Source organism: Parasteatoda tepidariorum, chromosome 6, assembly GCF_043381705.1.
Source record: "Parasteatoda tepidariorum isolate YZ-2023 chromosome 6, CAS_Ptep_4.0, whole genome shotgun sequence".
NCBI lineage: Eukaryota > Metazoa > Arthropoda > Arachnida > Araneae > Theridiidae > Parasteatoda > Parasteatoda tepidariorum.
In genome coordinates, this window is record NC_092209.1 from 38515090 (window position 1) to 38542223 (window position 27134).

A 27134-nucleotide genomic window follows, 5' to 3' on the forward strand; every position below is an offset into this window, starting at 1 on the left:
AGAATTACATTTAAAATAAATCACAGACTTAATCTTCTTAAAACAAACATAAAATATTTATTTCTTCTCTTCCAGATCAATGTAACGGATACTTTTTTATTTCATTACTAATGCAGACTTATATATTCACTGTCGCCTTTAATCGAAAACAAAAATCTATTTATAACTTTTTATTCTAAATTTCCAACGGCTAAATGTTTCGGTTGCATGGTTGTAATAATTCTCATAAATTTGTTGGCGACTCGTGATCGCCAAGGTATTATTTTAAACCCAATATTGATAGGCTGGTTGGCTTTGTTTTGGCTATGTAATATTTTAATAGACCGCCAATTTTGGATCTCCTACCCATGCTTCTCCTGTGTCTGATCGGAACAAATTACATGTACTTTTTAATTTGGCTTTTGATTAGGCAGGTCGTGGGGATTTGTCTCCCATGGCCTGACCTATTTTAATTATTACTATGCAAAACTGATTCAACTAAAATTTATGGATAATATTTAGTTTTGTATCTCGAGCTCTACAAATACTATACATAAAATAAAAGCCTTTTTTTATTAATTCTAATCCGGCTCAACTATTATATTCATCATCTTCTGTTTTCATTACTATCTTCAACTGGCCCACTATACGAATACAAACCTCCAACCTCACCTGCCTATCATCATCACCAATATATAAATGGCACCCTTGGCTTTTCCTGTCTTCTAAAAATAAATGGCACCCTGAATCTTATTTCTTCATAATTACAATCAGTATTAATTTTAAATTATTATTCAAATCCATATTTTCTGGAACAAAGTTGTTTATATATATATGGTTATAAATTATTTATTTTATAATTGATATCTTTTAAGTGTGCTATGGTTTTGATATCACATTGAATCTGCTGTTATAATTCACAACAAAGAAAAAAAAAATCAGTTAAGCAAAAACATAGATTTCAGTTTTAAAAATATCATGCATGTAAAAATATTATTAATTAAAGAGCTTGGGAAAGTAAAGTAATAATAAATATAAAAACTTAGTTTTGCAATACCCTATATATGAATAAAATAAAATCAACAACAATACATTGCCAAATCTTACTTGTGATCCAAGCTTGAGTTCAGCTAACTTCATTAATTCAAGTTCTTCTCTTTCTCTCTTCTCAGCAAGATACCTTTCTTCTCTTTCAATTTCTTTTATTCGTAAAGCTTCTTTTTGACGTTCTATCTCTAAGATTTTCTCTTGTTCTTTCTCAATTAGTTTTCTCTGTAAATAAAATTGAACAGATATGTATATATGCATATAAAAATATTACTTATAACTAGAGATTTACATTTTTTAATTGAATTCATGTACAAAGTTTATCTGAGTACCACCAAATGTATATTTCTTTAGAAATTATTTAAGGACTAATTATTTTTTAAATGAAATATAACCAAATCTCGATGACTTGCATATTCTCAAAGCACAAGTGTATTTTTCATCTAATGGTAACAATTTGTTACGATATGGCGTAGATTCGCCAATAAATGATAGTTTAGGTAGCACCTGCTCTTGAGTAAAAAATAAATAATATGAAGTGTTTTATTAAAAAGTTATGCAATTTTTTTTAATGGGTTTTTGATTAAAAAAAAGGGGGTAAAACGTTTAAATACAAAAAATCTGGCAAAAACAGCAAAATATAAATTAGCATAGCTATAAATGTGAAGCCAGATAAGAAGATTTTACATAGCAGAATTAAGAGGAAAAGTCTATAACTTAATTTCATGACAACAAAACAAATAGTTAGAAAATGCTGTTGAAATACCTTTTCTTCTTTCAACGCTTCTTCCCTTTTTCGCTTTTCCTCTAGTTTCTTTTCTTGTTCTTGCCTGTGTTGCTCTTCTTTCTTTCGAAGCTCTTCCATTTGTCTCTGTTCTTCTTGTTTTCGCAATTCTTCTAACCTTCTCTGTTCTTGTTTTCGGAGCTCCTCTTGCTTTCTTAGTTCTTCTTGCTTTCTCAATTCTTCTAGTCTTCGCAACTCTTCTTGCTTTCGGAGCTCTTCCTGTTTTCTTAATTCTTCTTGTCTCTTCAATTCTTCGAGTCTTTTAAGTTCTTCTTGCCGTTTTTTCTCTTCAAGTATTCTAAGCTCTTCCTGTCTCCTCCGTTCTTCTTCTTGATGACGCTTTAATTCTTCTAATCTTCTTTTTTCTTCTTCCTGAAAAATTTATTCACAACAAATTAATTTATTATCAAATAAAGATAATATTCCTCCCGTTTTGAACGACAGTATTTATTTTTTTTAAAGGATACTGTCCCTTAATGCCATATTATCTTCACTTGAAGTCATAATTACTTTTTACATTAAACTAAAGAATCTTCTAATGGGTCATTCCATGAATAGTGAGAACAAAATATAAGAAAAAAGTTTCTTTTTTTCTGATACTAAGCCCTGAAACATTTAAAAATTCAAATAAATTTTTCAAGTAGTTTTTAAAGAAATTTGTTTCTGTTGAATGGCAACAGTGGGACAAACATGGCTGTTCTGGGAGACTCAGGATATGTAGCTGGAATTGTTTTTTTAGGATCAACTTTAGACCATGTACCTTCCTTTTTGACCATTACACTTAGACCAATTTACTAACTACAGGGACAGCAGACAAAATTCTCAGAAAATAGTAAAGAAAATAGGAGGATTTTTTAAAAACATTGAGTGTTGAAAAACAAATACAAAATTAACTTTAAAGTAACTAAATAAATTCAACAGAATAGAGTATTTTATAGAATAGTGTATAATTTTTTTTAAATAACATACAAGAATTTTTTAAATATCAATGTTTTAAAATAAAACCTAGAGAGGTTAAAAGCTTTGTTTGCAGAAATTGTATAACATAATCACTATCAACAGAAAAGAGTTTACATAAATAAAGTACACAAAAGAAAAAAATATTCAGTATATAACTATTAAATTTAGTTTCTTAAAATAGTTTACAAATAACTTAAGGGAGTCATTCTAAATCTTTATAAATGCTATTTTCGTTGTTAAAATAGGTATATCTACATTTTTGAGAAGATAGTTTAAAAATTAGGGAAATACTCCCAAAAATTATTTTAATTGGAAATTATGCTGCCATAAATTAGTAACCCAAGTACTTAAATATTGATATTTTTTACCTGCTTTTGCAGCTCCTGGAGAAGTTTTGCTTCCTCTTGTTTACGTTTGATTTCTTCTTGGCGTCTTTTTTCTTCAAGCTCTTGTTCCAGTCTAAGCTCTTCAGCTTTTTTCAATTTTTCTTGTTCTTCAGTCATCTTCTGTAAAAAAGTAGTGTGAATTGTAACATAAGAAAAAATACCACATATACTGAATAAAGGCATCCATTTTAGTTGATTTATTAAAATAGCAACAAAAAGAAGAAAGAAAAAAAAACAACATTTCTATCTTCAACTTTAGCTTGAAAAAAAGTAAGATCACTAGACTGGGTAATAGTGAAATAGTTATTGTTTACGAAAAAATTACAATAGCAATTCCGCTTTAGTAGCGTAATTTTTAATAAACAATGAAAATTGTCTAGTTAAAGGTTGGAAAAATGAAGAAAGGAAACAATTCCAAATGTTTACAGTTATTCTCAAAAAAGAAAAAAATGTTTTGAAGATGTTTACATAAAAAAAAAAAAAAAAACTTATAATAATATAGAATATTTTTCTCAAAATTCATTTAATATTTCAAAGCAATAAATCAGAAAAATCAAATTTGCACAGTTATATCAAGACCAATTCTCATTACAAACAGAGCTGTTTATTAATTTTACATGGTTAGTGATGCATTTTACTTTTTAAACCCCACAAAGGCACAAAATAGTATGATTTTGTGATAAATCAAACAATTTAAATGCCATTTAAGGCAGACTTGCACCTTTTAAGTACTTTTTAAGCACTTAAAAGATATTTTTATGCACAAAATGCAAAATAATTTTCAAAGACTTTACATGATCATAATAAAATAACTAGTTTCTGACAATTAACTCTTTTCTTGATTATATTAGTAATTATAAAATGATCCAAGAGATTTTTCGGTTCAATATCAGAGGGCGGAAAATGAAGCCTGAAATTGAGAATATCTTGCAAAATGCAGCACAGTTGCACATGAGAGTGCAACTATCTCACCGACCCCCGCTCAGTCAACGAACATGCGGACTCGCAAGTATGTCATCAAACATGTAAAATGATAGGGGCTTTCACACGCTATGGATCGACGGTACGCCGAAATAGATTGTGCAGTTGAATTAAATGTGATAACGTTGTATAGAACAATGTGAAAAGCACGCTTTTGCAGAATAGGAGGTGAAAATAGACATGGTAAAGAAAAATACCTCATTTTTGAAGAGGGAAAATTAGGTACTTTTTAAAAACATCCAATGAAAAAAAGCACATTTAAGGGCTTTTAAAAAAAGAAAATCAAAAATAAGCACTTTTTAAAAATGCTACGCACCATGATATAACCTGCAAAACAGTTTTTAAAAAAAATTGAGTTTATTCTTTTTTTTTCTTTAATATTTTCATGAAGCATTCACTATCTTATTTTTAATTATATCTTATATTTTGTTTAGGAATTAGTATCTTTTGAATCTAGGCTTTGCAATCGAAAGTTACAAGCAAACGCTGATTATCATTATTCATTTAATTAGTTCTCACAAACCTTTCCAGATTCAGAATCTTCAGACTTAGATTTTAAAAGATCCATATCCCAAATGCTAGCACCTGTTGGTTGAGGATTACTCATATTCATTGGCCAGGCTCCTAAATAGAGGGGAAAAAAATCCACAATTTTAAATACACTTGAATGTGGTTTTTGCTTCTCTGAAACAAATTTAATAATTATAAAATAAGACTCCACGTTTTCAATTAATTTATAATTTTTCTGATCAAGATCTTATGCTATTCTATTACTAAATTTGCATTATGTATAAAATTTTTTAGTCGTAAAATCATTCAAATTTTTATGGGAGAATTCATTGCAAATAAGGAGTATTACCTACAAATTGAGCGATGATCGAAACCAAAGAATATAGAAAGGCTGAAAAAGTCCAGTCCTCCAGTAACTAACATGGAGAACTGCTTAGTATGAGATGCAATTACAAAAACAGAATTATTAAAGGAGAGCAACATATTCAGATTTAGTAGAGCATCATATGTACCAAGATTCAGCGAATGTGCATATGAAGCAAAGCTACAGAGATTAGGAGCTATATCACCTGAACCGATTATTAGCTGGGCACTCTCACCAACTGCCATTTTATTCTTTCTATGCTAGAAGACGTAATTAACACGGAAAATTGCAAGCATATGAACGAATGTGCATATGAAGCAAAGCTACAGAGATTAGGAGCTATATCACCTGAACCGATTATTAGCTGGGCACTCTCACCAACTGCCATTTTATTCTTTCTATGCTAGAAGACGTAATTAACACGGAAAATATAAATGCATTTTCAAAGAAATATTTCAATAAATAGTACAGTATTGTTAATAAACAGTGTAAAAATTCAACAGCAGATCAACCATAGATAAAAAGAGAAAACGTTCCATCTCGTTCCAAACCCTAGCAGTAGGAAGGAGAGGTGGGTACAAACACATTTCAAGAAGAATAAACTCTTCTGTGCCCCTAAATGTTGCTTTTTTCTTTTACATACAGATTTTACCAACCCTTGGGGGACCGGTTTACTTTATGTCTATTGAAGCTAGCCTTCTTCCTTTACATTTGCTGCCAACCACTTTAATTAAAAAATACATACTCAAATGAATTTTGTTCAAGCACAAACATCTTTACACATAAATATGCAAATTATTAACCTGTAGGGGAAAAACAACATTATGTCTAAACCGACATTTTTATTTTAGGTGTAAATGTAAAAATTAAAAGCGTTATTAACAAAGAAGTATTTAACCCAAATATTCATTGATAAATTTGATTTGCATTCTTATTGGTTGTTTTGCCCGAATAAGTATCAGAGTAAATGAAGTGCATTGTTATTAGCAAAGATATATTATCGGAAGTGCTAAGAATGATTGGCAAGGATATGCCCTTCACTCTGCTTTTTTTCGTACATGAACAGCAACCAATGTACAATTTTTTATTATTATTACTATTTTTTTTTATGTATCAAAGTTTAAAAAATACACAGTAACCAGGACAAACTATTTTAAGTAAAAATAACTAGGGGAATATAAAAAAGCTAACTTTCTTCTTAATGAATTTTATCATAAAACTTAGTAACATTTAGGTTTTATGAAATCAAATTCATTTTCTAATTTTCTCTCTCAGTTGGTACTGCTTTTTCAAAATCTGAGAGTGTGTGTTTCATCTGTACTTTATTGTATTTTTGATTAAATATTTACTTGCCCAGCCACCATGTATAGGTTAAAAATACATACCTTATTTGAATTTAAAAAATGAAATTTTTTTTTTTTTACATGGATGATAGAAAGTTTCCATTATATAAACATAATTTTCTATATATAAAAAAAGAAGATAGTAATTAAAATTGTTAGCAGTGAGAAAGACATGGGACCAATTTTCTTGTAGAATAAATTATTTTTCACTTTTTATTTATTATTATTTTGTACAATAAATTATTATTCACTTTTTATTTATTTTTTTTACTGAAACACAGGAAAAAATAAAATATTCTTTAGAAAAACTTTCTTGAACATTATCAAATTTAAAGAAATTTTCTAATGTTTCAATACATGCAATTGTACTTAAATTTTTTAAAATAGTAACGACAAAAAAAGGATTAGTTTATTTGATATGGAGATTGTAAGAACACTGTCCAACTTAAAAATCATTGATCTAATTTCTTTTCAATAAATATGATGTAAGATGCTACCTATGTTTTTATTAAAAAGGCTTTTTGAACTAACATCATATCCAAATTAGGCAAAGAAAAACAAATTATTTCTAAACAGAAAAATTTGTACAAAAATTAAACAAGCAGTTTCTTTTTAATATTTAATAATTTTCTGCTTATATCATCTCAATATAGATCATCTTAGATACATTCTTAATATATTCATTTATTCTATCTATAAGTAATTAACACTCATCCTTACACATATGAGTGTTAACTACTTTCAGATACTAATATATCAATCTAAATGGCTAACTTATTCTGCAAATAATTTTTTTTTACTCTGCATTATTTAAAACAGAGTAAAAATAAATTTTAATACAATATTTAAAATAATATACTTTTTAATAAAAGCTTTAATAATAAAGATCTGATAAACATACCAGAACCAGCTGTATTCCACAGGTTCATGTCGCTCATCATGGGTGGCATAGACATACCAAGCATTGGAAGAGGGAGTGTTGATAAAGGATCTAACATGGGTGGCTGATCAGCCAAGGGATTGACATTTGGCCTAAAATGAGTAATAAGGTTTTAGTAATTGATGAAAACTGGTGTTTTTCTTATTAAGAGAAAATTTTATAGCACTTTTTAAAAAAAAAAATATATAACTCTGTACAGGAGATAAAACAAAGATTTTTTTGATAATCAATTCAGAGTTCTCAGAAAAATGATATAAAAGTTAGACTCATTAACATAAGCTAGATGAAACACATGATTCCAATAAAATAACAGCGTAATTAATTTCCTAAAGCACTTTTACCTGTTGCTTTTCCTGCCAAAAAACCAGTTTTTTCCATTTCTTATCCAATAGGTAAGTGTTTGTTATTCAAAAGACTACCGTGTTTTAAGTTTTCAATAACAGAAAATACACGCATTTTTTTGTTTTGAAAATTGTTCTAACCAATCATACATACAAAAGCTGTATGAAACACATTATTCTCCTTATTTGGCTGAACATTGCAGCTAAAAGAACATAATAATGTTCTTTTATCTTAGTAAATAAATAACAGATAAAAGAACATAATAATGTTCTTTAAACTGTTATTTATTTACAAAGTTTAGTGTTGAACCGTGGGCGTTCAAGAGCCTTTCAATGAGGTGAACCAGGTTCAAATCTCAGCGATGGCAGGTTGATACGAATTCTGCACCCAGCTAGCACTGACCACAGTGCTAAAATATACTTAGTGCTAGATGGATCTTTGGTCAGAGTCCCCTTGCCATCAGGCTAACCATGGGAGCTTTCGTAGTTTTCCTCTCCATGTAGGGAAGAGTCGGGTAGCCCCGCCCACTTAAGGAGTATTGCTTATATTTCTGTATAATATTGAGTAATAATCAATATTTATGTATGTTTCTATTGTTTTATCATCTAATTAAATAATGCAAGAAGAATAAACCAAAAAAAGAATAGTTAAACTTAAAAAAATAGAAATTTAAAAAATTTGACTACTGTATTCAACATATTTTCAAAACTGTTGTTTACCATGTTACCAGCTGCATAAATACTTGAAACTTTGAAAATAATCTATTTTTAATATAACAATTAATGTCCGATGGCCCATTGACTTGAAAAAATATTCTATACATATGAAATTGACAGTGGGCGGGGGTACCAGACACTCTCCTAATACAAGTGTGGGTTAGTTTTACTAAAAACTCCCCCGCAAAGGCTACTTTGTTCCAATGCGTGATCCAGGAATTTCCTTATCACCTGGATTTGATTCAAAATTATAAGGCTACAGAGTTGAACATTAGTAGTCATAAGCCCCAAAAATGTGTGGGCAGTTCAACGACTGTTATAAAATAAAATTATACACAACTTGCCATAATGTTAAACATTTGGTAGCATTATTGAACAGAAAATGTTTCTGGTATGTCTGGCACATGTAAGTTGTCACCTTAGAGAAAGCAAAAAATTGGATCAATTATACTAGAAAATTCATGTATTATTTTTAAGAAATATTAAGACTTTAAAAAAAATAAATTGAAATAAAAAATTCTTTTTTAAAAAAAAAAAATTAAAAACAGATAACATTTATTTTCATTCTCTTTGAAAATTGGTTGCAATTAAGAAATTAGAATTTAAAAGATGAAACCCTGTTTTCTTTCAGATGAAATAACTTATTTTATTCTTTGACTGTGTAAACTATAGCATACAGTCTTCGAACATGCTTATTAGGGCTCTTGTTTTACCAGATTGTGTGCTGATTTTAGACAGTTAGTCTAATGGCTTTTGAATTCGTAATATGTAGCTTATCAGTGCTTTTACTACAGTGCGAGAATCTCGCATATTTTGTTTCTTTTCTTGCATTAAAAAATTATTACCGCGAGAAATTCGCGCATTCTATAAAACAATTTCAAAATTCGCGAATGTTTCGCATTTTGAAATTTTTTTTTTTCATCGCGCCATTTAGAATAAAATCCGTTTCACTTTTCTTCTTGGATCTTTCATTATTTTCAATATCTGCCCCATCCCTATTTACTAGTATTGTTCAGAACCTTTAAGAACAACAGAACACCATCCCTCCGAACCTCTTTCAGAACGCATTTCACTGTAGGTAAGGTTTCTTCATGTTAGACGTTCAAATTTTTTGCGCATTAATGCAAGATGGACAAATACCTTGTAAAGGCAATATCTTCTACTCCGAAACGGACAAATGAAAATGAAACAAATGTGGGTAGAAACGATCAAAACGAAACAAATACGCATTTGAGCAACCTAATGAGAATAGCTGATGAAAAAGTAGATATAGAACATTTTCCATCTGATGATGCAGCAATAATATTCAACGCTTGAAAAATTAGAAGATGTTAAAAATGTATTGTAAGTAAAGAAATTTTTTTTTTCAAGTCTCATTTTTTAAAATTTTTTTTTTTTTATAATTTTTAGAAACCTCACTTAACTTTTTGAAATCTCCCCCTGTTTTTGAGAAAGGGTGAGAAATTCTCACCCATTTCTTTTCTGCGATGAAAACACTGCTTATGCTAAATTCACCTTCGATTTTGCTAGTGAGATTTCAAGGTATGAACGGGGACACAAGCATGAACCCTTTAGTTCAAATGTTGAATTAATCTTTCAATAATTTATGGCATTTTGTTTAAATTAAGATTTTAAAATAAACATTATAGTTTTACTATTGAGGTACAGTGAATGTTTTGAAAGAATTTCACCTACAAACAACAATTTGAAGTCTTTAAAAGCTGGAGAATCACCTTTAATTTAGTAGGACCAGTAGGTTGGTGGTTCTGCCAATTGCACAATATTCAACTCAAACAAAGAGGGAAATAAAAAGAATCTTTCCAAATATTTTATGACATTATAATTATAATTATTTTTTTAAAATATTAACAGACAATTCTTTTGAAATTTTATATCTTACCTTTAAATTGAATATTGCAAAGCTTGTTATAAAAGTAAATTTGATTTCTTAACATTTATTTTTCAAGAATTAAAATAATAATAAAATTTTCAATGAAAATACTGCAAATCATATTTTATATTAAAAATTGTTGAGGTAATTTACAAAACTAAAACAAAATTGCAATAAAATTATATTAAGGCAGTTGTATGCGAGATATTTATAATAACATGAACAGAATCCAAGAATAAACTTACATGCTATCACAAGTAACAAATAACATACCAATTATTTACAGGAATTAAAATTAAATTTATAGTGAATTTAATCAATTAATTATTTGTAAAATATTATATAAAGATTTACTTTGTATATTATTTATTAATGTGGCACAGCAATAAACTTTTCCTGCCTAAATTTCTAGAAAAAAAATAAATAATTTTAAATGATAAATTAATGAGGTATAGATTGATTTATGTAATTTACCTCATAATCATCAATTTCTTAAAAAAAAAAAAATATTTACTATATTGTGTACATTAATCATTCACATAGTTACTCTGACTGCAATTTCCATCACCAAACTGGGTAACATAAATCAAATAAAAAGAAGATTCTCACCTTGCCATTTGCTGTTGTGACATAAATTGTTGCAAAAGTACTTGTTGTTGCTGTTGAGAAGGTAGACTAGAAAAGTTGTCTTGTTGTTTTAGCTGGGAAAGGAGTGCCTGCATTTGAGCTTGTTGCCTAAAAATCATATTAATTATTAATCTATTCTTAAATAAACTTCACAAAAATACAACAAAGAAAAAAATACAAATTGATAAACCTCATAATTAACTGTTGTTGCATAAGCTGCTGCTGGTACAGTTGTCTTTGCAGAGCCAGTAAGTCATCTTGTTTTGGCAACTGAGAAGGTGTAGATGTAGTAGCTGGGTTAGGCACATTGGTTTGAGTAATTGGTGTTGGAATTGATGAAGAAAGGGGAGTGACCTGCACAGAAACAATGCTTTAGTATTGAAGAACATAGATTAAGGGCCATTAAAATGCCTGTGTAAGATAAAGATTAAAATAAAGTATTCAACAATTTAATAATGTTTTTTTCCTGAATGGTAAGTGAAGAAATATATTTCAGACTTTTTTCAATTATTTACTATTATTTTAATTTAGCTACATATAACTGCACAATGATGAAAGAAAGAAAAAAAACACATTTAAAAACTGACAAAAGAAACAAAGAAAAATTAATTTTATTAAATTATTCAGAAGCCACATCAAAACTATGGGGCAGACGGGAAAGCCGATGGCAGAAATTTATAGTTATACTATTTTTAAGAAATTTATAGTTAATTTTCTATAAGAATAGTGCCAATTGCTGAGTTACACCCCTAACTTTTTTCTTGGGGTCATTTATATCTTTACTTAATTTTCATCTCTGCACCCTTAATGTTTGTCCTAGTGCCATAAAATTTGATTTTTAAAAAAATATCTAAAGTTTACTTCACCTAGCAGCTCAAAATGTTGGAAAAAAAATCAAAAACTGAAGCAGATTCAACAATACAAATTTTGTTTATACAAGCATATGTAGAAGTTCAGTTGACCCCATTCTTTTGTTGTGGTGTGACATTTGCAATAATTATGAAAAATAACAATATTTTCATAAAAAGTTAAATTTTATTTATTTATTCTAACATACATTATTGAATTTATTTAAAGAAAAATTTTATTTCATTCATTTTGATAACTTAATATAAAAAAATTAGAAATACATATTAATTTAAGGATGAAATTCAGCCCGTTGATCTTTTCTGAAGACTGATTTCAGTTCCTCAGGACGGAAGAGTGGTATCCATGGGATATGCAAGGAAGCAGGTCACAAAAAAAGCCCAAGCGTTAAGGCTTATTTTAATATTTTTCAATGACAGATAGTAACCACAAAAAACAAGAACTAGCAGAGTCGAGAGAACTATAATGTACGGATGCGGAAATTCAATATGCGCCGCACCAAGGTGGAAAACCCCAGATCAAATATTGGCAGTCAAAATGAAACTGTTCAGAATTAAAAAACCAAGAACCTTACCCTTTTCACTCTACACTGGAAGTCGCGGTTATTAAAACAAACGTGCACCTGCCGAAGTTCCACCCATTTTCTGCTGATGATAATTTTTTCTCAGGAGGCCACTGCAGTGAAAAAAAAGTTCATTCCAACTATGACTATTGTTTGGATGCTTGGGCTTCAGCAGTTATGGAAGGGGGTCTGTAATAATTGAACCCCCCCAAAATTACTTTTTTGGAACATTGTCGGAAGTTTTAAAAAATTGGGAGAAAAAAGAAGAGCATCGCTTTTTTGCAGAAGTCTTCCATACCTGGGGTTGAAATGTTTATAAGCCTCATGTTAAAAATCAATAAACTAACCTTCCACCATACCATGCATTTAAAGGCTAAGCAAAATAAAATAATAATAAAAAATCTTACCCTTATGGGTGGAGGTAGATTACCAGGTAGGAAAGGTACTCTATCCCAAACTTTAATAAGATCACCTGTTTAACGACATGAATTTTAGTTTCTTCAATTTAAAAAACTAGTATTATAGTACTGGTATACACATACATAGTACAGTACTGGTATACATAAAGTTTAATTTTTCTTTTTACCTAGTTTATGAAACGTTTCATCATAATTTCTTCGGACCATTAAATCTTCTGTAAAATAACCAGCGGTAAACCATTCCAGCATTTCTGGCGATTTAAATGGGCCTGAAAAACAATTGGACGAGTATAAATACTGTCATAGAAAAATATAAGTATAAGTTAGGAACATTACAAACAATCATTGATAGTGAATATTGAAAAAAAGTAAGATGCTTGCACATATATTTCAGAAGACAGGCTGGGAGAGAAATGAAGGGAAGTTATTAACCGTAAATAAAAATATTTTTCTACAAATATAGCATTTGCTTGCAAGCAAAAATTAATGTATTTTTGTAATTAACTAATAAACAAAAAGAAGATTTGCTTTAACCAATTATCTAAAATTCCGTAGTTTTTAAGTGCATAGGAGAGATAATAGAAGGTGGTAGTCCTATTTGACTATTTCATTATCCTGCATACCTTGTGGTCACATTAGACCGGTTAGTCTGAAGCAGACGGTATTTGCAAAATACCCTCCAGCTTATTTAAGTTTTTTTTCTTCATATATTAGACAGTAAAACAACTTATGTAATTTTATTTTCTTCTTTGAAAGGAATGACTGTTCTATGTAAGTGGGTTTAAAATAAAGAAAATTGTCTATGGAGGAAATGTTAAGTCAATTTTTCAAGTCATAGTGTAAAATGACAAAAAGAAAAAAAATATATTACGAACCCCCATTGACATTTTTTGCAGAAAATGGCCCCATATGGAAAAAAATCAAAACTAGTTTAAAATTTAGCATAAAATTATAAGAAGTTCTTATGTATGCAAGAAAAAAAAATATAAGAACACCTCCATAAATTACTTAAACTTTATAGTTAGATATTAATATTTATTTTAATTTGACTTTAACATCAGGAAAAGATATAAGAAAAAGTAGGATAAGAATTTAAAATTTCAAAAACAAAGCAAAAATTTACTTATTAATTTTCTCATCATGACAAAAAGTGTATATATATATATATAATAACAGGGCTACATCCTTGTTGTATGCAGCTTTAATAATTCAGTCGTAAGCCATAATACGCTATTAAAAGGTTTATTTAAAGGTAGGCTGGTGGGTATAACAGTTTACATCCCCACTCCACAAGGGAGGCAGTGTGGACAAAACTCCTGATGGTTCCGGTAGATCTTTTATGGAACACCTTGAAGTCCCAAAATAGAATTTCTACACCTATTCTTTACCAAAGACATATNTTTATTGGAGCACGTTATTCAGCAAGAGACATGCAAAACCATCGGTCCCGCATTAAATACTACAGAAAATGATGTAATTAGGTTCCAGTCATACATACCTTTGTAACGCATCATGGAAAATCATTTGGTGCTTCCTAATATGGAAGTGAAAGAGGGACAAGATTCTAAAAGTATCTTCTCCTTTGAAATGCTNTATATATACATATACATATATATTAACTTTAAAGCTGATATTAAAACTAAGATTTATTGAGAAAAAAAATATTTTTAAAATATATAATATTGTTCGTACCTTGTATATCACCTTGTGGATCTTGATAAAACCATTTAGTTTCTTTTTCGTGAGGTGCATGAATGTCTACAGTATGAGAAATAGCCTGCTGTTCCTCCTGGATGGCAAATAAAACAGTAATGTAAAGTTGAGTGGAAAAACTATTACTGTTATAGCTAACAATTTTACGATAAATAGCACACTTTGATATTATGTATGCAATACTATAAAAACCATTAGTGAGACTAAAAAAAGTAATAAAACATAAGTTCTAAAATATTTTCTACAACACATTTACATAAATATGTTTTCAAAAATTATTATATAAAAGTGTAGCAGAATATTCATTATTTCATAAAATTAATTATATACATATTCAAAATATATGCATTGATAAAAAAAAAACATTCATTAGCTATTAGCAGCTATATATTATAAGCAAACAATAAAAATTAATGAAATTTAGTTACTAGGGTTTAAGGTACAAGGTTGAAGCAGGATAGTTTATACCAAGGTTAGTAATATTTGCAATAAGTATTTTTTAAATAAACAGTAAAAAAAAAGAAGACAATTTTGGAAAAATTAACTTCATTTTATTTGTTTAGAAAAGAGAATGTGCATTGTGAAGTTTGATAGTACTCACTATATTTATTAGAATATAACTTATGAGAATTTGACCTGAAATTTTCATGCAATTGTGTGATATTGTCTTTTTCACCAACAGGTTATTCAACAGAAATGTAGTGTATCATGTAACTTTTAATACTAACTTTAGGAAATAAATACTTGGAAGGTTATCCAATTTAACAAATTTGTAAGTCACAATTTTAAAGTCCGTATGAAATATGATCCCTTATGATTTTTTTTAAGGTGCATAAACTTCTAGGTATTGACTAAGTGTTAATTATATGAAAATGCCTCCCTCAAAATAAATAAATATAACATAAATCAAATCTTAAACTGCTAATTTTTATTAATTTCAAGGATTCATGGCTCCACAACATCAATCAAATGCCATTACTTTATAACATATTTGTTTACATAAGGGATCTTATGTTTATACCAATCATTATGTTGTGTCAATCATTGAAAAAGTATTTCCTGACAGTCAATGGCAACTTTTTAAGTGTGTTCTAATGTCATCTATTGCATTTACTGGAATAAAAGCAATAGCGAGCATGAGATGGTGCATCCTAAATCATGAAACAATACAACTTTTTTTAATAGTTAAATTATTAATTCATGTTTCTTTTTCAATGTAATTAAAACAAGATGCACAGTGGTTGAAGGAATAGAGCATTCGCCTCACAATGAGACCACCCAAGTTCGAATCTCAGTGGTGGCTAGTAGATACAAATTCTACTCCCAGCTTGCACTGACCACAGTGCAGATGTAAAATATCCGCAGTGGTCCAAATTTTTAAATTTCAAATTTTTTTGTCATAAAGATTTTCATTTTTAATTACTAAATTATCAAAGAATTGTAGCTCCATAGTTCTTCAACACAGTCTAATTTAGATAACGTAAAGTATAGTAATAAATAAACTTAAAAAAAAAAAAAAAAAAAGCAGAAAATAAATTTAACTTTTCCAAGGATAAATATTATTATTTAACCAAGCCTGGCTACAAAACGGAAATAGCATTTGATGATCCTATGTATTGATTTCTACTGTACAGGAAGCTGTTCAAACATGTAGATACAGTCTTCTGTTATTTTTATATAACATTCAACTGTAAAATGAAATAAGTTAAATAGACTTCAAGTATAGCTATTGAATGAAAATCTGAATAAATAAAGGGTTTAAATGGCATTTTTTGATAAGTTTTGAAGTGAAAGAAAAGTGATTTTGGTAACAAACATTTGATGAACAATTTTCTAAAACATTAGGCATAAAAAAAAAGCTAAGAGGGAGATTGATGAGACACGGTTATTTTGAATAAATATTATAGGATTAGGGATCTGAATTATGTTAAGTGATGATCTAAATTATAAACTAAGTTCTGGATAAAAAAAAAGTGTTTCCACAATAATGTAGTTTATAATGACAGAAATAAAGAGGGATGGACAAATCTCAAGAGTCAGACAACTAAAATTAACCTTTTCACCATATTAGTCTCCAAGATATATGAAATATTATAAGAAGAATTTAATAGAAAAAAGTCAAACTTGCATCAATTGATAGATAATATTTTAAAGTTAAAGCTGAAAGGCAATGTTTATGTATGTATCCTATTAAATGATACTATTACAACAAACAATATTAAGTTAATTACTGCCATAGTGTTTATTTCATAGCTTGATTAAAATATTAAATTATAGGAATTACAATTTAAAAGATTTATTTAGCAAAAAATATGCCGCAATTTGATTTTTTAATTTAATATTCAATTCCTTCACTGCTAAAAGATATACATATGACCCATATCACTAAAAACTGGTCAAGTATGTCCTTAACAAAGTTACTATTTTCTCTGACTAAAACAGAATAATAAATTCAAAAAGCATCATAATAACATTAATTAAAATGATAGGTATAATCAAAACTGTTATACTCAGCATCTTTACATTTATTGATTTTAAATTTAAAAAACAGAGTAAAAAGGTAGAATTGAAGCAATAAAATAGTTGAAAAAATAATAGCTGAGCAATTATTTTTTTTTCTGCAGAATTATATTCTAAAGATACTTTTCTTGTTCATCAGAAGGGAAAAGAATACTCCTGATTTTTCTGTTCTCATTTCCGAATAAAAAAATTTTACCAATGACTGGCTTGCTTCAGCTAGAATTTTAAATTGATAAAATAAAAAATAATAATAATTCTGAAATCACAGAAGTTTATAAGATACTTCACTCTAGAAATTAAGATTTTTCTTCTTTTTTTTTAAAGAACGCCATAATTTTTAATAAACATGATAAAAACTTTTTATATTTTAATAAAATATAAACTCTGAGTGGGGATTTTGTTACAAATTCAGATATTTGGAACACCATGAAACACTGGGAAGGGGGGGGGGGGCCTNGGAAGGGGGGGGGGGGACTCCATTTAAAAAAAAAAAAATTTTCTTTCGGGGACCTAAATCCATGACTTTAAAAAAAGAAGAAAAAAAAGTTAAAATCATGACAAATTTTGTTCAATACCAAAATTTATGACTTTCCGGGTGCGCGGATACCCTGTGAAACTACTGTAAAATAGTTACTGTAATCAGACCTTGAGTTTCCAGAAGTATTTTTGTTTAGAATCCTGTATTCGGGATTAAAATGCATTGAAATTAAATAGTTATTATAAATTTTAAAATGCTTATAAATAATTTCTATAAATTTAACCATCACTCATAACAAATGCTTACTTCTTCTGTCCATTGAGCAACCATATTTTCAGTTGCTTTTTTATGGTGGGCAAATGCATCTTCTTCTGCAGTACCACTTGTCGGAGTGGCATTATCAGAAGTTCTTAAAGTACTTAACACAACCGACTCCTCCACTTTATTACATTTTGAATTTACAACAGGCACATTAGTGTTTGGATCTGGAATGAATTCAGATTCTGGTTGAGAACGAAGTTGCTGTAGTTGAGCATCTGATTTAGTTCTTATCACTTCACTAGCAGACTTCGTGACCCCCGTTTTAGAGTTTTTAGAATTATTTTTTGAAAGTTCAGGACTATTTTGAGCTTGTTTTACTTCTGTTTTATTTTCTCTTGAGGTGCTGTCTATTTTCTTCTTGTTTGAAGAGGTTTTATTACTTGAAATATTTGGCGTAGATTTTGGCAATTTCTTAAGATTTTTTTTGTCTGCTTCTGGGTTTTCCTGAAATATTAAAAATAGCACTTTGTGAATAGAAAATTCTTTCCAACAAAAATTTTGTATACAAGATATTATAACATAATAATGAAATACAAGTTATTTAATAAATTTACAAAACTGTATAATAACAAACCATAAAAAGTTGAACACTAGCAACAATGTAAAATGGTAGACTTAATTTAAGCAGAAAAAAAAAGTTTAAATTGTTTATTTTTGTTAGTTAGAATATAATATTCGATGAATTTATATAAACAAAATGAAAGAACGTTTTTGTTTTTCTAATAAATAGAATAAGTTTAAAAAAAAAAAAAAAAAGGAGAACAAAAATAAAGTAACTTTATAAAAATAGGTTTAGCATGGTTACTAAACTTAAAAGTGTTTTTTTTTTTTGTGGAATCACATTTTTGTGATTCAAGCATATAACTAATTCTGATATACAAAACCACATTAAATATTTGAAAGAAAAAAAAATATTTGAATATTATAAAATCTAAGTTAATACTGCCAGAATAATAAAAACTCTCAACTTGATAGTTTTAAGGAGGCTTTTATTGTTTCAAAGAATGAAAAAAGAAAAAGTTTTTTTTTTNCAAAATTAAATGATTGGTGTGATGAATTACGCTTAATGAAAAAAAAAAAAATTTTTTTTTTTTTTTTTTTTTTTTTAAAAAAAATAAGTGTTTTTTTAAGAAAAAAAAAGACACAAAATAAAGATATTCTATATCCCACAAATGTCAAACTAGAGAGTAAAACTTGTTAAAAACTAAGATGAGCAGTTTTCTATGAAATTTTGCAGTTATTTCTTTACCCTGAGTTAAAAAACCACAAATTAATTCATTAATAGGTAAAATGAGAATCGTATTAAAAAAAGATAAAAAGGACAATCATTCAATGCAGACAGAATGCTTTGCACAAAAATGATATAAATTTAAAAACAGTTTATTAGAGCAGATACAAACATTTGTCGAAGATGCTCAGAATTTGAAAAGTAAGTTCAGTACATAAAATTTGACCAACTGAAACTTTTAATTATAAAAATATTTGTTTAAAATGAGTTCAAATTAACAAATGTTGACTCTAAATTCACAAATAGATAAAACTGTTTCCAAAAAAGTCAGCAAATATCTATAGCTTGGGTACATTTGTAAAATGGAAGCACGAGTCTTTAATAGGTGAGAGATTTTACGAACACCTTAAATTTAAAAAACTTAAACCGGCTCCAAAGGATCTACCCTACAAACACATCCATTATAATTAGCTTTGTAATAAAAAAGAATATTATTTGAAAATAACAAGTATTACTTTAGAAGACCCTTCATCAGCTGAGTCTGAGAGATATATTTCATCCACACTTGCATCTTCAGAAGTCTGGAAAAAAAATTAAAATTAAGCAATTTAGCCAAATAAATATTCAATTATAAATAAAAATTTAAATATCGAATACTTTTGTTTCCAAAAAGGCTCCACTAGAATCAAAAGTTCCCACAGTATCAGTTTCATTCGTTTCTTCAACACTCCATTCAGGTAAATTATTACCTATAACAATTAAATAAATATTTTATTAAAGGAAAAAGGATATCTCCGTGCATTTATAAATTGTAATTTACTTAATTATGCAACAGTTTATACATGAAAGATTCCTTAATAAATACATTTCTGTTAAATTTAATATCAGTGTTAGAAAAAAACTGATTTGTTTCAAAAAACTTCCCAAAACCAGGTTTTTCGGTTTATTTAAAACAAAAAGTAAAATAATATTTGAAGATCCAAATTGAAAGGAACCACAAACCATTAAAAAAATCCTTTCGCAGAAACCTTTTTTAACTATTGATTAACAATTTGAATAAAGAATTCAAAACTATTCACTTTTGTTTCATAAATATGAAAAACATAATAAAACAGTATAACTAGAGATGTAAACAAGCTTATTTATTACTTTACAACTCCACTTAACATATAAATAAGCATTTAATAAGTAAATGTTATTTTGGTAATGCGTGTATAAAGAAGTTTCGCTTTTGATAGACAGTATGTATAAAAATCAAATATTATAGTATCATTTACAATCATGTCAATATTTAGCAGTACACAATATGCAGTATTAATATCAATTAATTGTTATAAGTAAATTTTTTTAAAAATTAATTTTATTTATTGAATCAATACAAGTTTTTATAGAAAGGAGTAAGACAATGCATTATTTCAATAAAAAAATATATTTAAAATTAATTGAATGATATAAAAGAGTAAAATTGATAAATGAGTTACATAAATGCAAACATATAAAAAAGTAAAGGTATGCCCTAGATCTATCAATTAAAAAAAAATAACCAAGAATAATAAATATTTAAAAATATTAACTAACCGTAACTAAAAATATTAACTAACGGTGGAACTTTAAAAATATTTTAAATCAATTTTTGAATATTTTTTCTATAACAGTTTTCTTTAAATATAGTATAAAAATTGAAATATTAAAATAATGAATATATCATACATACAATATAAATTTCTTTACCCAAGTAACGGAAAACTAAGCAATCATTATGTATTTTTAACAAGTATATAAAAGTAAAGTTTGAGAAACTTCTAATTCCTTCAATAATTACAGTATTTAATTAATTTTAAAAACTAACAGAACATGGAATTAGTTATTGTCGAATTTATTTTAGGTATTTTGTAAGAGACCCCATGATTTTATCTAAAATTTGCTCACATGAATTTATTTTACATGGTATTTTTGTCAAAACTGTAATTCTACGCAAACATTTAAAAAGTGCAGATTTATGTCTATTTTAAGTATATGAATTACCATTAGCAATTAAACTCAAAATTACAATTTTTTTGTTGTTTTTGTTTGGCAATATTCAAACAGATAAAAGGTACATCAATAGTAGAAAATGTTAATTTTCAGAAATGCGAAAGCTCAAATACAAAAAAGAAAAAAACTAAGGACTGAAGATTATTGAAATCAGGTCGTTCATTTTCGTTTAATGATAATTTAATTCTGTTTCAAGGAATTGAAATGATAACTGCAAGGGCTCATCTAAACATTGATTAACCAAACTCTATCAAAACTGATATAGTGATTTATCAGTTTTAGAAGATTTACTTAATTAGCAGGGTTGCCACAGAAAAAAAATGAACAAAATAGTTGCTTTTAGTAGCCTAAAGCAGTGTTTCCGACTTTTGTGTACCCGTTCTAAATTTTTTGTAACGTTGTGTACCACTAATAAAAAAATGAATGTATTTATTACTATAAAAAAAATTGCGCAAAAGTTAAAAGTCATAACTGGTTGTTGACACCACTAATTTTTAACTGTTAACTCTGCAAAAAACAGCAAATAAAAAAAAAAGGTAATCATAAATTTTCACGACTAGCTTTGCTTTTTTAAAAAAAAAAAAAAAAAAAAAAAAATTGACATTTTCGTTTGTTGTAAGATATTTCGTATAAGAGAAGTAACCCGCTAAACTGTTCCCGTACCCCTGGGGGTACGTGTACCACACTTTGGGAAACACTGGTCTAAAGCATGAAAATAATTGCCGAAAACTATGAAAATAGCTGCCTAAATAAGAACAAAAATAAGACTAAAATTTTATTAAATGATTTAATTGTCATATACAATAATCCATTTAGTCTATGGTAACTTTTTCTGCCTGAAAAGGTTGCATGAAAATAGCAGCATTTTAGCTGAATATAGTTGTTGGAAATAGTTGCATTTTATCATACTGAAAATAGTTGCATTTTAGTCGCCTGCAGCAACCCTGAATTAGAAGAAAAAACATACTATATTAGACTGGGCCAATCCAAATGGCCTACTCCATGATGAAGAACATTAGAGCCGATCACACTTTAAGAAAACATGTTTAAATTATCAGAGAAAAAAAAAAATCATGAATTTTGCCAATTTTGTTTATTATTTTTTATACAACAAAACACATATCACTAGAATAGCATTTATGGTGGGATCGTTTAAGCTAGACAAGAACAGAAGAGGCGAGGAAAAAAAGGAATAAAATTCTGCTGTAAAAAAATTGTTGAAATTGCTTCAGTAAAAAAAAAATAATAAAAATAAATAAATAAAATACCAGAAGGTTCTTTCCAAGAATGATTTTTGTGAGGACTCGGACCACTCCTGCTATTAGGATTAATGTTACGATTATGAAGATTTCTGTCTGAGGCACCTTGTCGGTCTCTTTCTGAGTTGTTTCGCCAAGAGCCCCTGCCACCTAAAAAATAAATGAGAGATTCATATACATATTTTGGAACATACAACAGTTGCTACTAACAAAATACACGAGAATAACTAAAAATAATAAAGAAAATACACAAATCTAATATTATACACGTGATTACTCTAATGACAAAATGGCTGAAAATTTTTAAACCAGATTTTTCAAAGAAACAAATCTTCTCTCAAGTTTAAGAAGAACAGGGCGTCATTAAATAAAAGATGTTTAAGCTAAATTAATTTTTAAAAATACTTAATTTTAACAAATAAAATTTAAAATTTTGATCCAAAAAATTTATTTATTTACCCTTAATTTTTTACAAGGATAGAAAAAGTTCAATGATCATTTTCACATCATTATTAAAAAATGAAATGTTTTTGTACAAGAAAATAAACAGTATTAGTAAAATACATGCTTTCTCTAACTAGTTAAGAACTAAATTAAACTTAATTGTTGACACTTGATGCTGACGATTGAAGCAAACTCGTTAAAAAGGATCAGCACGGAAAAAGAGAACATTACATGTGCTGCTCATGCACGGATGCTGGTCGGGGTGTAAGCAGTCTTCTGAGTGAAAGAGCGAGGCGAGAAAATATTACCACATCACCAAAAACAGAGGTAAAATTTTAACACCCAAGTGAAAGCTCTCAAACAGGAAACCACATCAGGAATTGGCTAAGTCTATCAGTAATCTCGAATAAATATAGTTTAGAACTCTTGTTAATGCTTTTATGCAAAATTAAAAAAAAAAAAAAAAAAAATTATACATCTAGTACAGATAAGAATTTTTATGAACAATTAGATACCAATTCTGTCAGATGATCGGGATCCAGAAGATCTCCAATCTCCTTCATCATCCTTATCAAACTTCCTCCAATAATCGTGAGGTGCACGTGGATTATCTTGTTTTAAAAAGCCATCATCACCACCGCTACCCCGACCTTTAAGGATTAAAAAAGTGTTTACTTTATGAGCGGTATAATCCCAAAATAGTCAAGGCATCAATAACAAACTAGTTCTATTTCATATTTTTAATTCCAAATGAGTTATTTAATTTCATATCTTACTAAAAAGTTAAAAAAAGGATCGGTGCAAAATACATACTTTATTATTATTTTTAAACTGAAAATCTTATTTTTTTTTTTCGTGATGTTAAAAATATACTTTCATGTTAAAAATATACAATTGATAAGGGATGCACAACCTGCAGCCCACTATCTTACAACAAAAAATGACTGATAAAAACCTACATAAATACTAGCTAAACTTCAGAATTTTTTAAATTTAGTTTCAATAAATTTATTCCAAAATGAATGTGTTTAAATCTAATTTTATCCCTTTTAACTTTTCTTTAACCAAAACATGTGTGTAAAAAAACGTATTTCAATGATTTATTTAAAAATCAAAATCATATTTTAAAAGTAACTAAATATATATATATAGATGAAACTACTTTTGTCAAGGAAAAAAATAAAAACCTAGTTCATTTAGAACCCCCCCCCCCTTTAAAAAAAATAAAAAAAGATAACTAGGAAGAAAATAATTTGGTTTAAGTCAGAAAAAAGATGTATTTTAAATAAAATAATCTTTATTGAAGCTGAAATAACTCTACATTTTACAGCTTGAATTCAATTTATGAATTTTTTTATAATCCTCATTTCCCCTGAAATTATTAGACCACACACTACATAAAACAATAAGTTGATAAAATTATAGCAACAAGTAAAACTTGACAATTGGTGACATTATCTATACATCTTGAAATTCTATTCTACTTTTGAAATGATACATTAACTCTGTAATTACATATAAATATCAATGTTAAAAAAAAAAGACAAAGTGCTTATGCACACATAAAAATTTTATTTGCCCTGAAAACATTTGATTTTATAAACCAAAATGCACAGGGGAAAAAAATTAGAAAAATTAAAGAATACAAATACACTAAAGGTTATATTGTTACATTTATGTGTTACTTTTACTGAATTTATATTTATAAAACACAAGCTACAATTTTTAATTTGAAGAAGAAAAGGTTATAAAATAGTCTATTTACTTGGTTAGTAAAATTTAATTTCAAAGATTCACGATAATTTAAAAAGCTTTTGTAAGCTTCAATATTTCTCATTCATTGCTATAAAATGTATTTTATAATATCAAACACTTTTAACCATTTATTGAAGATGCATTTACTTTAGTGAATGATGATCATTGACACTAAATGATAAACATTTTATAACTTTTCTACATTCTAGGCATGATATAACACAAGGAAATTTTGAGTAACATAACAAGAAATTTTTTTTGTAAACCAAAAGTAAATTCTTACCTGAATAAGGTCGATCGTATCGTCGATCTCTAAAATAAAATATAAATAACTTTTAGAATTTACAATTCAAAATATCAAAAAAACGAAAACATAATTATATAAAATATCTTTTTCTGCTCAAGAAATTCTGCAAAATATTTGAATTTTTAGTATCACATTTTGAATTAAATATTATCATAGGAACCATTGAGATTACTTGTTAGCTTCTAAAAAATTTATCCTAAGATCAGAAGTTATTTAGGCATTCTATTTTTTAGATTCCTAACATTCCAATTACTAAGTTAAGTTTCGAGCAATAAATGCCCAAAAAAAAAAAAAAAAAAAAAAAAAAAAAAAAAAAAAAAAAAAAAAAAAAAAAAAAAAAAAAAAAAAAAGGATAAGAAAAGAAAAGAGAAGAAAACAGTTTAATACTTAATTATATACCTGTCATCCCATCGCATATCTCTTTCATTCGCACTTAAACTTCTCTCTACTTGTTTTGGACGTGAAAAACCATGTAAACCATCATCATCGTCATGTATTAGCCCCCTCTGATAATAACCGCCACGACCTATAAAAAATAGTAGGGCAGGCATAAAATCTTTAGTAGTATTTAAAAAACTGACTTAGAAAAGTTTAAACTAATTCATTAGAATTATCACTAGATAAAGATATTTAAAAGAACATATGGGAGAGGAAAAAAAACTTTTCTTCCTTGTGATAGGTCATAGCATTTACCTACATCTATTTAATAAAAAGTCCTGTTGATAACTCTCAAGGTTAACTATCTTAAAAGAATCAAGTGCTACAAAATTATATATATTAATTCAGATTAACCTCTGATATAAAATAAATTGAACACATTTTAAGTATCATAAAAATAGGAGGGAAAAAATCTATTGTAAATGGCTAAATTTTGGGAAAGTTACACAATTAAAAGCATATTAGGTTCTGGAACAATGAGATACAAATGTAATAGTATGAAAACTACAAAACACATTAATTACCCCACAAAAAAAGTGAAATATTCAATGTGTGTAATTAAAATAAACAAAATTATATGGAATGAAATTTAATTTTAAAACTAAAACTCACCACGTCCTCTTCCTCTGTCTACAGATCCACCACGCCCAATTCTACCCATACCACCTCTTGGGTTCCCAGAAGCTCTTAAAGCTGCATCACTATTAACTCGAGTCCAAAGACGCTAAAAAAGGGAAAAAACATAAAACCAGATTATGAAAATGTTTCTGTTGAGTAATATTTAAGAATGAATGTTAACTAAAACAATAGATTGTTTTTATTATTTTTCAAGTCATGTATTTATGTTTCTTATATCAGTTTTTGTTTGTGTTTAGGGAATAAATTAAATGGGCCAATTTTTAAATACCAATGAATACCACATTTAGATAAGGTTACTTTTACAGGGAAAGATATGAACATAATATAAAGCTATTTGCTGAATTACCCCTTTTTTGTACAGAGAGAAAAAATTAACATCAATTAATCAGTAATGAACTCCACTACAAAATCTTGCACAAAATTTTAAAGCAATTACCAACACAAATAATGAAGCTAAAATAATTCCAATGTTTTTATTTACTTATTATTTGTTGCCCTTTTCACACTAGCTTTATGCTATTAGATTAAGCAAAAAAAATATTTAATAGACCACCCCATAAAAATAAAGTATTCAGTATCTTCTAACACAATGCTGTTGCTAGAAGCAATTATTGATATTTAAAATTTACCACAATCAAGCTTCTTTCTCCTGAATTAATAAAAAATAATTAAATGTTACAGAACATTTGAATTTTACCACACCATTCCATTTAACAAATTCAATTTTTTAAATGTCTCTGAATTAAAAATGTATAAAAAAAAAATCAAAAATTTGGCATCTTTGTTTCAACTGTACTCATTTGAATGTCGTAAAAATAAAAAAAAAAACTGAACTTTTACAACACAGACACTTAGAGGTGGGGGGAAGGAGTGTTCTATGTAATCAGGGTTGGGGTTTTGGACGTCTTTAACTGGTTTTGGACAGGACACATGGGTTTTACTGTCCTAAACTGGGTAAAACTGTCCTAAACTGGATAAAACTGTCCTAAACTGGGTAAAACTGTCCAAAACCTTGAACTTTGGTAAAAGGTAAAAATTCTATAGGTGTAACCATTGTACACATAATAATTACATGTATCAATAAATATTTGATATTTTTTATGCAATTTACTTTAACTTATAAAAAAAATAATATAATATAATAGGAAAATGTTTATAATTTTTGAACTTCCATAATTCATTGAGCAACAAAAGTGAATACCTAATCCTTTAAATATAAATATGCTATTAATACTGATAAATAATATTTTTGCATAAGGATAAATAATGCAGTATTAAAA

At 27.8% G+C, this 27134-nt stretch overlaps 1 protein-coding gene across 2 annotated transcripts in view; it reads right to left on the reverse strand.

Moving 5' to 3' along the window:
- The window catches only part of LOC107449138 (GIGYF family protein Gyf), a 45736-nt gene that overhangs the window by 13525 nt on the left and 5077 nt on the right, over positions 1-27134 (reverse strand). For both annotated transcript variants that reach the window (XM_071182243.1, XM_071182244.1), the window contains 18 exons: positions 25828-25939; positions 25177-25303; positions 24754-24782; positions 23231-23365; positions 22281-22421; positions 19636-19727; positions 19494-19559; positions 17736-18194; positions 14411-14507; positions 12886-12987; positions 12707-12771; positions 11061-11224; positions 10853-10978; positions 7256-7386; positions 4661-4761; positions 3139-3276; positions 1793-2182; positions 1087-1251 (listed from right to left, as the gene is read on the reverse strand). In XM_071182243.1, the coding sequence (XP_071038344.1) occupies positions 1087-1251; positions 1793-2182; positions 3139-3276; positions 4661-4761; positions 7256-7386; positions 10853-10978; positions 11061-11224; positions 12707-12771; positions 12886-12987; positions 14411-14507; positions 17736-18194; positions 19494-19559; positions 19636-19727; positions 22281-22421; positions 23231-23365; positions 24754-24782; positions 25177-25303; positions 25828-25939 (2640 nt within the window). The remainder of the gene's footprint in view (positions 1-1086; positions 1252-1792; positions 2183-3138; positions 3277-4660; positions 4762-7255; positions 7387-10852; positions 10979-11060; positions 11225-12706; positions 12772-12885; positions 12988-14410; positions 14508-17735; positions 18195-19493; positions 19560-19635; positions 19728-22280; positions 22422-23230; positions 23366-24753; positions 24783-25176; positions 25304-25827; positions 25940-27134) is intronic.